At 44.9% G+C, this 12,643-nt stretch overlaps 1 protein-coding gene across 5 annotated transcripts in view; it reads left to right on the top strand.

The window, feature by feature from the left end:
* LOC124014538 (solute carrier organic anion transporter family member 1C1-like) overlaps window positions 1–12,643 on the top strand; it is a 64,243-nt gene that overhangs the window by 5,553 nt on the left and 46,047 nt on the right. For 3 of the 5 annotated variants that reach the window (XM_046329652.1, XM_046329648.1, XM_046329649.1), the window contains exons 2-3: window positions 170–215; window positions 2,348–2,511. In XM_046329652.1, the coding sequence (XP_046185608.1) occupies window positions 170–215; window positions 2,348–2,511 (210 nt within the window). Of the gene's footprint in view, window positions 1–169; window positions 1,022–2,347; window positions 2,512–12,643 lie in introns of all 5 variants that reach the window. The other 2 variants (XM_046329650.1, XM_046329651.1) reach the window with 2 other exon arrangements.

The raw sequence follows: 12,643 nt of genomic DNA on the forward strand, positions 1-12,643 counted from the left end.
TGACTAACCTGAGTAATTCACTCGGCGTGGGCCACGGCTTCAAATACAAACTGTTTATCCAGGTCTGTATCAGGACCTGTAAGTAAGCACTGTAGGCCTTACCAGTGAATTAGTTCTCTTATCGGCTGTTGTTATTGTGTTAATGTTTTGTTTTGTTTTGTCTCTCTAGGTGAGTCAGAGAGAGAGAAGCCTTTTGCAATCAACACTCGGCTCTGGTACGCCTGCTGAGTGACACCCTGCAGCTACTTACCATGCTGTATGCAGCATAGCGCTCTCACATGACTAATGGGGAGGTCTCGCTCTCGCTCCCCGGCCCCATGTCAATTTTCATCAGCTAAGTTAAATATCAGATAATGACCATGTACATCCCAGATAATGGACAAGATAATGAGATAATGATAGAAAGCCTTATTTGATTTCATTAAGGATGCAATATGTGTGGTATTTGGTCACAGAGCGAGGTGGGATGGCTGTAGTGACCCAACAGTAATTGGTTATCAGTCTTTCAGCATTGTGCTTTTCCTCTGAGGTAGGGTGGGTTCACTCTAATTAGGGGTTCAAGCAGCGAAGCTGGGTGAAACATTACTGTATTTGTTGCGTTGATTATAAACTCCCTTCTTCAGACGAATTTGTGAATAAAAAGCAAATTCCTGTGAGATCGTCAGGCCCAGGAGGTTGCAACCTTGCATGATGGTTAAAGGGTCACACCCTCTCATGCAATGCCAGGCCAATTATGACAAGCATTTTAAAATGCATACTTTGAAAGCTCACGCCCCTCAACCCGTTTGAGCTCGACTCCTGAAATTATGTACATAGGTCCCTCTACTCACAAATAACACATTTTCCCAGAAGGTCCGTCATGAAGAATTTTCCGCCATTTGGAATTTGATTAAAAACACTTAAAACGCTACTCCTCTGGCACCGAATGACCAATCTACATTTCAGCTTGACACATGGCATCTATGGACCAAGGTCTCACAACGCATGTGTTCCCAGGCTAGCATCTCAAACAACATGGCAGGTACTGACCAGTAAACATTCAAGTGGGTGTGACCTGACACGTACATGCATATAAATCAGACATGGTTATTCGTATTGAAATAAAACGTGATCCACATGTACCCAACACTGTCAAGGCTCAACATATGCAAGAACAATCTGATCCACCATATATTTATATCTCTTGATTTGTTTGACAAAGTCATGTAATTTGGCACACATTTTTGGCACAAACTACCAGTTTGGAACTCGGTAGTGAGTGTAGCAATGAGGACAGATGATTTTTACTCTTTGTGAGGCCTACCACTTTGCGGTTGACCTACTCCTAAAAGTTTCCACTTCACAATAACAGCACTTACAATTGCCCGGGGTAGCTCTAGCAGGGCAGAAATTTGACGAACTGACTTGTTGGAAAGGTGGCATCCCATGACGGTGCAATGTTGAAAGTCACTGAGTAAGGCCATTCTGTCAAATGTTTGTAATAAAATTTGCAATAAAATGCAAATGAATTACTTAAAAATCATACAATCTGATTTTCTGGATTTTTGTTTTAGCTTCCGTCTCTCACAGTTGAAGTGTACCTATGATAAAAATTACAGACCTCTACATGCTTTGTAAGTAGGATAACCTGCAAAATCGGCAGTGTATCAAATACTTGTTCTCCCCACTGTATATTGTAGCTCATCCCAGAATGATGTGTCCAATTTGTTCTGATGGTTACACTGCAGGGCCAAAGCTTGATCCCCAGCATGGCTGCTTGCAGCTACAGTATATTTCTATCTGGATTGGATCATTTGAGTGTGATGAGGGGAAGCTATTTACTATTCATAAGGTTGTAGGCTGCCTGAGAGACAGGGAAGGGGGAGAAGGAGGGGAGAGAGAAAGAGGGAGAAATGGATGAGATAAAGAGAGTGTCTGTGCGAGTGAGTGAGTTAGAGAGAGAGAGGTGGGTGGGTGGGTGCTCTGGACAGGTTGTGTCTGGATCACATAGTTCTCTCATGTATAAGGCCCTTTGGTTGAATGAATGATTCATCAATACATTCCTGGAAGTAGGAGCAAGATTCGAGGACTTAGGCAGTCTCCCCTTTTAGATTTGGTTGTTGTTGTTGCCCAAAGTGTGTCAAATCTCAATATATAGTCTTAATCTATGATATTCTACTAAAACATTTGTTTTTCTAATAAAATACTGTTTTATTTATTGCCCGTGGACTGCAGTCCTAAAAACTCTTCAAACTAATTTAATCCACTGGCCTTCCTAGCCTTCGGACTGGAGCAATGCTGCTGCAAACACACTTATTTTCTGGATAGGAAGAGATCTGGGTCACATGCTTGAATTATCTATTTGCAGGGTTGCATGCATCAATGCCAAGAAATTTCATTAGGGGAACTTTGCCCAAGGAAAACGAGAGCCATCTGTGTAGGATGGAGCCGGTGGCCAGGGAGAGAGGGACAACAGAGAACGGAGGCAGCTCCTCTACGAGGGAGCAACGCTCCTCCTGCTCCAGCCTCAAGGTACGATCAGAATCTCTAGGCCTCCCTCTGCTGCTTTCTGATTCTCTTTGCCTCTGACTTTCTCTGACTCGCTTAAGGGCTCTATTCAATCCGTATTATGGAAGTACAGTGTTACAGCGCGATTTAAATATAAAGGCCATGTTCCCGCATCAGCCGAGACTGCATTCATGTCGGCGCAATTGGAAATATCCTTTACATTTTAATCATGGAATTGGTACCACTTCAGCCATACAGATTGAATGGAGTCCTATCTCTCCTCTACTCTCTGCCTCCTTCCCCCTCTCCACCTCTCCTCTCTGCATGCCTCCTCTCCTGTTAAGATTAGCATTTAGTGGGGGGGGGGGTAAAGCTGATCCTATAGGGCAACTTCTACCTGGAACTTTCTCTAGGTATACTATATCTATTGTGGAAGGAAGAGCAGCCACACTGAACTCTGTCACCTGACAAGGGATGTTCCAGCTCATTTGACCAAGTGAGTCAGTGAGACCATGTGTGGATGTTACATGTTTCTCCTACCCTGTTAGCTAACCATGTTGTTTAATGTCATTAGGCCTCGATAGCCTTTCTTTCCGATTTGTGATGGGACTTTTCCATGGCATGCAGAACCAGGCGAAAAAGAGAGGGGTTGCACGAGTTTAAGGACCAGACATCGAAATGGGTTAAAAAAAAAAAAATTGGGGGGGGAACTCTGTAAAGGTTGGATTGTAGACAATAATTCAAGCATGGTATTTAGCCTGCTGTGGTGATGCAATCCCCAAAACAAGCACTCCAAATTAGTTAGAACCTGGACAGGAAGTGAGTTGTTCTGGACTGATGGTGCTGAATGGTTGGCAATATATTTGAAGTAGTACAGCGTATGGACGAGATGCCCACGGAATGACCCAACCTTAGACCCCAGAAGAGCAACCAGAAGCAACTTTGGCAAGGGGAAAAAAAACTGTTTTTTGGCTGGTTGGGTAGGAATCGGTGCTTGAGGTAGATGGTGTCCGTGAAAGGAGGCAGGGACTAGAAAATAGTGCTTGAGTTAATGCATGTTCTGAGAGATGAGCATGTTGTGTGCTCTCCTGATGTTGATGTCAGAGCGGATGTAGGAATGAGAGGCTTGAGAGGACCAGCGTGCGAGGAGTTGTATGGTCTGGGATGCTATGTCGAAGTTGCCATGGATGCAGCTCCGACATGGAAGGATAAGTCCTGAGAATTGATCGGCAGGATAGCCATACAGTGATAGTATTTGTCTCAGATGGGAATGGAACCAGATTTGGTGATGAACAGTGAATCGGAGGGAGAGGCATGTTGAGAATGTCTGAGCTGTTGGAAGTAAGTGAGTGGTTGGTAAGGGCTGAGGGTAGATGTTAGCCGGATCAGGTACACTGTTGTGGTTCTGTCAAAATGATTGGTTTATTGTGTTTGATGTTAAAGGTATATTTGTCAAGGACGGGGATGTCTGACATGCTGAGAAGGGATGTAGGTAGAAATGTAGGATGTAAACACTGAACGTCGCAGGAAGTGAAAAATAAACCTCAATCCCAGCGTAGAGAGACTGCGGAAGAGATGTAACTTAATCTCAGCATCTGGATGCAGTAAGACAGGATGTCAATAGTGATTGGCTGGTGACGAGGGCGGGCGGTGGCCACCACCTGAATAATTGAACAGAGGCAATTGGTTCACATCTAGTAGAGCGTCTCAGCTGGTAAAACCGGGGGCCGAATCGCTGCAAGATCAGTTGGCACGCAACTGGCTGAGATGAGTTCATGGTGGGAAAGTGAGGCATTGCTGGGGTGGCAGTCACGGGACCAGTGGTGAAGAGAAGTTGTCATGGGCAGAGGGGGTGAGCCACCACTGGAGTGCTGAAGGCAAACTTAGTAACCAGGTCGTTGGAGCATGGCTGCTTTCCCCTCACCACAGAGGAGGAAGCCAAGGCCGAGCATTGTCCAGAGGAAGGAAGGGGGGGTGGAGTGGAGCAGAGACAGGCCCCTGCGACATTCTGCGCACTCTGGTGTCGGGGCAGACGGGATACCGGCAGGGTGGGATGAACAACCGCGGAGATCGCAGCGATGGACACCTGTGGTGAAGAGGCGCCCGTAGACCTGTCAAGAGTCCCCGAGTATGTGCTGACATCACTGCAGGAGACTGGAGGCAGTGGCAATCAAAAACAGGCAATGGCATTCGTAGATTGTAGCGCCACCAAAACGAACGGCCAGATCCATAACAATGGAGTAGTGATCCAAATCCTAGCGGCGAGAAGGGTGAGCTGAGCAGATGACGCCTTTGTAATACAAGAAGGCCAGGGAGGCAGCTGGAGGGACCTTAAGTGGGGAGTGGTCGGCAGAGAGTGGGTGAGCCTTTGCTGGAGCAGCATTCATAGGGCTGAACGGACCTGAGCTGAGGAGATGTCCTCACTTGCAGAGAGAGGGGGAGAGACGCTGCCGCGGTCACGTGGCAGGCGGGACCTTGTAGGATCTACTGGCGAAGTGCGGAAAAGACTGGATGCGAATTGAAGTGGAGGGTGTTGGGGGGAGGAAGAACCAGGTCTGCCGTCAAGAGGGAATGGAGAGCAAGAGGGCAGGGCTGAGCTGCGGACAGCAGTGAAAACTGGAACATTGAGGCAATCGGCTCACTGAACTGAGAGGTCACAGCTGTGAGGAATAGGGGCAAATGCCACAGCTGGAGGAGCAGGAGCAGAAGGCACATATAGCTGGCTGAGCAGTCGTCGCTGGCAGAGAAGGTGAGGCACTGGAAGGGTAGCGGTCACAGAACGAGTGGGACCAGAGGTGAAGATGGAGTTTGCCACTGGTGGAGAGGGAGGGTGTGTCACTGTTGAAGAAACAGTCATGCGCTGGCTGGTCCTGAGGTGGAGAGAGGTCGTCACTGGCAGAGAGAGGGGTGAGCGACTGCTGTAGCAGTGGAAAAGGGGCCAGCTGGACCTGAGAGGGGGAGAGCTAATAGTGGCTGTAGCCGGGAGGCCAGAGCGGTCGGCAGTGTAGACTGGAACCGTGAGACAGTCTGTACACTAACTGGGACAGCGTCGCAGCTGGGATGTCCAGGCGCCAAACCACTGTGGTGGCGGTGAGCACAAAACTGGCTGAGTAGGTGGGAATGTGAGGTTGTTGGGGGAGGAAACACTGTGGTGGTGGCAGAGGGCAGGTTGTGTCGGATGCCAAGTCATAATCTGAGGCTGGGAGAGAAGCCAGGTCCGGAGCTGGTGTAGGGGCTTAGGTCGAAGTCTTTGAGGCTTGATCTGAGGCTTGGAAGCCTAGTTGGTGATCTTGGGGATGTCATCATGGTGGCCCTCGGGTGCGTGGTGTCATCATGTGGTAGCAACATGGGTGGAGGTGGTTGTGGGGGCACGAGGGAGAAAGCAACATAAGTCCGAAACAATCATGGCTGGATGGACACCATGCAATAACATTTCTACAGTGAGAAGGCCGGTCTGCACGATGATAAGATGTGGCCAATATGGTGAATTTGCAACGAACTGTTGCAATATGATACTGTGTGGCCTGCCGTCACATGGACTGTGGCACAATAAAGATGGGCAAGCAGCTTTTATCAATTACTCTTAAGGTGAATGGAAATTAAGAATGTATACAATTGAAAATGAATTACTGTACCAGCGATGATTGAATAGCCATCACGGATCCACCAAGGAGTGGGGTATGTGGCTGGGAGATAAGCTGGTATGTTTGGAAAAGCAGGGCCGTGGATATTTGGAAAATGTGCTCGGGAGAGCACACTGGGAATGGGCTGCGGAGCTGGCCAGCTTGGCGGAGAGAAAATGTTGTAAAAGCAGGCATCTTGCTGGTCCATGATCAAATCAAATGTTTTTGGGCACGTGCCGAATACAACAGGTGTAGACCTTACCGTGAAGTGCTTACTAACAAGCTCTTAATAAACTCTTACACGGAACCCAAACCGGCTGCGCACGTGCGCCATCGTGCATAAATGTATTTTGTCCCCCCACGCCAAACGTGATCACGACACGCAGGTTAAAATATCAAAACAAACTCTGACAGGTTCGAAAAGCATTAAACATTTATGGCAATTTAGCTAGATAGCTTGCACTTACTAGCTTATTTGTCCTATTTAGATAGCTTGTTGTTGCTAGCTATTTTGTCCTGGGATATAGACATTGAGTTGTTATTTTACCAGAAATGCACAAGGTCCTCTACTCCGACAATTAATCCACACATAAAACGGTCAACCAAATCGTTTCTAGTCATCTCTCCTCATTCTAGGCTTTTTCTTCTTTGAACTTATATGTTGATTGGCATCAAAAACCTTCATAGTATTACCACAACGACCAACAACATAGTTTGTCTTTCAATCACCCACGTGGGTATAACCAATGAGGAGATGGCACGTGGGTATCTCCTTCTATAAACCAATGAGGAGATGGGTGGACTTGCACCGCGATCTGCGTCACAAATAGAACTGACTTCTACTTTAGCCCGTGGCAAGGCAGACGCTCGTTGACGAGCACAAGCAGTGTGGGTGTAATAATTGAATAATATTAGATTTCTAAATGTATTTTGCAACGCTCGTCTGCGCGAGCGTTGGTGTAGTCAGGGTGGTGTAGTCAGGGTATTAGGGATAGCCCCCTTTTTTCCAATTTCTGCTTAAATGACATACCTAAATCCAACTGACTGTAGCTCAGGGCCTGAAGCAAGGATATGCATAATCTTGGTACCATTTTAAAGGAAACACTTTGGGATTTGTGGAAATGTGAATTGAATGTAGGAGAATATAACACAATAGATCTGGTAGAAGAAAATACAAAGACTAAAACAATGTTTTTCTTTCTCTAGCACCATCTGTAATTGTGATGGTGTCCACAAGAGAGCAGCAGTGTATGTGCAAAATTTTAGACTGATAACTTGAAGTATGAGCAAGTTACATGACATTTAGTGTGAAGTCACCCAGGTACATTTGGGCAAATCGTGAAGGATGCATTCACATTGAAATTACATTTTTCTACAAGAATATCGTCAAATCTGTATACTTGGACTTTGATTTAGCTTTTACAGTATTAGTAACCATATTGTAAACATACAGTTTTTATAACTTCATAACTCTCCCTATTCTTGCCATTTTTGTCCAAAAGGAAAAGGCTTGTTGTTGCACAAGGTTAGCAGCAAAATTGTGCGACAGATACGGGATTTCTCAGATTAGTGCTTATTTGACAAAGTTACAGTCAATCAAGTGAAAACTGCCCGCATCATCGGCACGCCATGAAGGCATCGCTCTCTGACCAACTTTGGTGTCCTATAGGATATACTCCACTCCTAATGATATAGTGAAGTCTGGCTACGTTCTAGGATCTCTGAGGAATAAATACGGACGTAATTTGACTGGTTGAAACAATGTTTAGGGTTAGATTTTCACAGATTAATTTATTTGCAAATTGAATGAGTGGAAATACAAAATCGATCATGCATGCTATTTGGAACTTTTTAGGATATTATATTTTTTATCTAACAAAACGACACTTCATGTTTTCTCTGGGACCCTTTAGAAGATAAACCAGAGCAAGATTTCAGAATATAAGTACACATTTCACCTTTAGATGTGAATTTATCAATCCTATCGCAGTGAAAGTGTTTCGTTAGGAGCTCTCCTCAAACAATAGCATGGCTTTTTTCACAGTAATAGCTTTTGTAAATTGGACAGTGCAGTTATATTAACAAGAATTTAATCTTTCATATAAGACACTTACATATAAGACACTTACATATAAGACACTTACACTTATATATACCAAAATATACCAACATTTGTTGTTTCTCTAAAATCTGCGATCGTGACACATGGCGCTGCATGATTTACAACTGTCCCGTTGACGGGACGCCTATCCCTACCAACAATGCAGTTAAGAAAATAGAGTTAAGAAATGTTTGACTAAATAAACAAAAAAATATGAAATAAAAAAGTAACACAATAAAATAACAATAACGAGGCCATATAGAGGGGGTGCCGAGTCAATGTGCGGGGCTTCAGGTTAGTCAAGGTAGTTTGTACATGTAGTTAGGCGTAAAGTGACTATGCATACCGTAATTGCTGGACTATTAAGCGCACCTGAATATAAACTGCACCAACTGATAAAAAAAGTATTTTGTACATAAATACGCTGCATATGTCTATAAGCCGCAGGTGCCTACCGGTACATTGAAACAAATTAACTTTACACAGCCTTTAAACGAAACACGGCTTGTAACAAAAATTAAAAAATAAATAGGCTTTAGATGAATAGAAATTGCTTCATCCGATGTTGGGCGTTTTCATTGTTGTAACTTTCATCCGGAAAATTAAACGGCAGCCTACCTGTCATGTTTTGTCTTATATTGTCTTGTCATTATGCGTTTTAGTGAAGGATTTTCCCTTCTGCCTTGAACACGCGCCACCTTAAATGCCCCTGATGTCCTGGTCTTTTTTAGGTTCACAGCTGGAATTGAGTTTTTCTTGATCTCTTTCACCTGGGCCCCATGCTCCAACACGAGCAATGCCTTGTTCTTGTGAAAGAATCTCTCTATCGTTCCGTACCCCTGCTCCCAGCTGTTCCTATTCCTCTCTGGAATTTTTCCCTACGTTTCAATCATCTAATCTTCAGAACACAGGTGACACCTGTTCCGTATCTTGCCCTCTGATTAGAGTCCCTATTTCTCCCCTTGTTTTCCGTTTCTGTCCTGTCGGATCCTTGTATATTGTTCTTAGACACCACGTGTCCACCTCTAAAATCCTCAAACTTCATTGCGGTGGCGCTCTTTCAGTCTGTGTCTTGTTTCCCTCAGATGCTGCGTGTGAGCAGGTGTCTGAGTCTGCTCGGTCTGTGCCTTCCCGAGGCAACCTACAGTTTATGGTCGAGTCTCCAGTCTGTCCTCGCTCACTTTTACGAGTGGAATTAGTCTTTTTTATGTTTTGTTTTCTGCTCTGATTTGTCTAGGAGTATTGCCTATTTCCTTTACTGGAATAAAGACTCTGTTTTTTTAGATTTGGCACTTTTAAAAATGTAACCTTTAATTAACTAGGCAAGTCAGTTAAAAACAAATTCTTATTTACAACGACAGCCTCGGAACAGTGGGTTAACTGCCTTCTTCAGGGGCAGAATGACAGATTTTTACCTTGTCAGCTTGGGGATTCGATCCAGCAACCTTTCGGTTACTGGCCTAATGCTCTAACCACTAGGCTACCTGCCTTACTGCTTGCTGTGCGGTAGCAGCAAGAGCAGCCTTTTTCCTTTTTTAATAATAATAATTGGTTACTTTTTACCCCCTTTTCTCCCCAAATTCATGATATCCAATTGGTAGTTACAGTCTTGTCCCATCGCTGCAACTCCCATACGGACTCAGAAGAGGCGATGGTCAAGAGCCATGCGTCCTCCGAAACACGACCCTGCCAAGCCACACTGTTTCTTGACACACTGCTAGCTTAATCCAGAAGCCAGCCGCACCAATGTGTCGGAGGAAACATGGTACAGCTGGCGACCGAAGTCAGCGTGCATGCGCCCTGCCACCACAAGGAGTCCCTAGAGCGCAATGGAACAAGGACATTCCAGCTGGCCAAACCCTTACTAACCCGAATGACCCTGCGAATTGGGTCTAGCGTTTCTGGGATGATGGTGTTGATGTGAGCAATGACCAGCCTTATAAAGCACTTCATGGCTACCAAGTGCTACGGGGGGTAATCATCTAGGCAGGTTACCTTCGCTTTCTTGGGCACAGTGGTCTGCTGGAAACATGTAGGTATTACAGACTCGGGTCAGGGAGAGGTTGAAAATGTCCATGAAGATATTTGCCAGTTGGTCCACGCATGGTCGGAGTGCACATCTTGGTAATTCGTCTCTTGGCATTCTCTCATCCAGCTTCATAAGGTAGTCACCTGGAATGCATTTCAAGTAACAGGTGCGCCTTGTTAAAAGTCCATTTGTAGATTTTCTTTCCTTCTTAATGCGTTTGAGTCAATCAGTTGTGTTGTGACAAGGTAGGGGTGGTAAACAGAAGATAGCCATATTTGGTAAAAGACAAAGTTCATATTATGGCAAGAACAGCTCAAATAAGCAAATAGAAACGACAGTCTATCATTACTTGAAGACATGAAGGTCAGTCAATCCGGAAAATGTCAAGAACTTTGAACGTTTCTTCAAGTGCAGTCACAGAAACCATTAAGCACTATGTTAAAACTGGCTCTCATGATGAGGACCACCACAGGAAAGGAAGATCCAGAGTTACCTCTGCTGTAGAGGATAAGTTCATTATAGCTACCAGCCTCTGAATTTGCGATCCAAATAAATGCTTCACAGACTTCAAGTAACAGATACATCTCAACATCAACTATTCAGAGGAGACTGCATGAATCAGGCCGTCATGGTCAAATTGCTGCAAAGAAACCACAACTAAAGGACACCAATAAGAAGAAGAGATTTTCTTGGGCCAAGAAACACGAGCAATGGACATTAGACTGATGGAAATCTGTCCTTTGGTCTGATGAGTCCAAATGTGAGATTTATTTTGATTTTGATGTGGTTCCCCCGTGAAGCATGGAGGAGGTGGTGTGGGGGTGCTTTGCTGGTGACAATTTCTGTGATATATTTAGAATTCAAGGCACGTTTAACCAGTATGGCTACCATCTGGTTTGTGCTTAGTGGGACTATAATTTGTGTTTCAACAGGACAATGTCCCAATGCACCTCCATGCTGTGGAAGGGCTATTTGACCACGAAGGAGAGTGATGCAGTGCTGCATCAGATGACCTGGCCTCCACAATCACCCGACCTCCAACAAATTGAGATGAGTTCGACCGCAGAGTGAAGGAAAAGCAGCCAACAAGTGCTCAGCATATGTGGGAAATCTTTCAAGACTGTTGGAAAAGCATTCCAGGTGAAGTTGGTTGGGAGAATGTCAAGTGTGCAAAGCTGTCACCAAGGCAAAGAATCTCAAATATGAAATATATTTTGATTTGTTTAACACTTGTTTGGTTACTACATGATTCCATATCTGTTATTTAATAGTTTTGATGTCTTCACTATTAATCTACAATGTAGAAAATAGTAAATATAATTGAAAAACCCTTGAATGGGTAGGTGTGTCCAAACTTTTGACTGATACTGTAAGTATTCAGTCCCGTTGCTATGAGATGAAACATTTAGCTCTTGTTTCCATTGATAATCCTTGATGTTTCTTCAACTTGATTGGAGTCCACCTCTGGTAAATTCAATTGATTGAACATGATGTTCAACATGATGGAAAGGCACACTGTTGACAGTGCATGTCAGAGCAAAAACCAAGCCATGAGGTCGAAGGAATTGTCTGTAGAATTGCGAGGCAGGATTGCGTCGAGGCACAGATCTGGGGAAGGGTACTAAAAAATATCAGCTGTATTGACGGTCCCCAAGAACACGGTGGCCTCCATCATTCTTCAATGGAATAAGATTGGAACTCTTCCTAGAGCTGGCTTCCCGGCCAAAATGAGCAATCAGGGGAGAAGGGCCTTGGTCAGTGAGGTGACCAAGAACCTGATGGTCACACTGACAGAGCTCTAGTTCCTCTGTGGAGATGGGAGAACCTTGCAGAAAGACAACCATCTCTGCAGCACTCCACAAATCAGGCCTTTATGATAGAGTTGCCAGACGGAAGCCATTCCTCAGTGAAAGGCACATGACAGCCCGCTTGGAGTTTGCCAAAAGGCACTTAAAGACTCTCAGACCTTGAGAAACAAGATTATCTGGTCTGATGAAACCAAGATTGAACTCTGGCCTGAATGCTAAGCGTGACATCTGGAGGAAACCTGGTACAATCCCAACTGTGAAGAATGGTATTGGCAGCATCATGCTTTGGAAATGTTTCTCAGCGGCAGGGACTGGAAGACTAATTAGGATCGAGGGAAAGATGAACTGAGCAAAGTACAGAGATCCTTGATGAAAACCTGTTCCAGAGCGCTCAGGACCTCAGACTGGGGTGAAGGTTCACCTTCCAACAGGACAACGACCGTAAGCATACAGCCAAGACAATGCAGTATTGGCTCCTGGACAAGTCTCTGAATGTCCTTCAGAGGCCCAACCAGAGCCCAGATTTAAATCCAATCAAACATCTCTGGAGAGACTTGAAAGTAGCTGTGCAGCAACACCCCCCCATCCAATCTGA

Source organism: Oncorhynchus gorbuscha, linkage group LG25 (genome assembly GCF_021184085.1).
Source record: "Oncorhynchus gorbuscha isolate QuinsamMale2020 ecotype Even-year linkage group LG25, OgorEven_v1.0, whole genome shotgun sequence".
In the NCBI taxonomy this organism is placed as follows: Eukaryota; Metazoa; Chordata; class Actinopteri; order Salmoniformes; family Salmonidae; genus Oncorhynchus; species Oncorhynchus gorbuscha.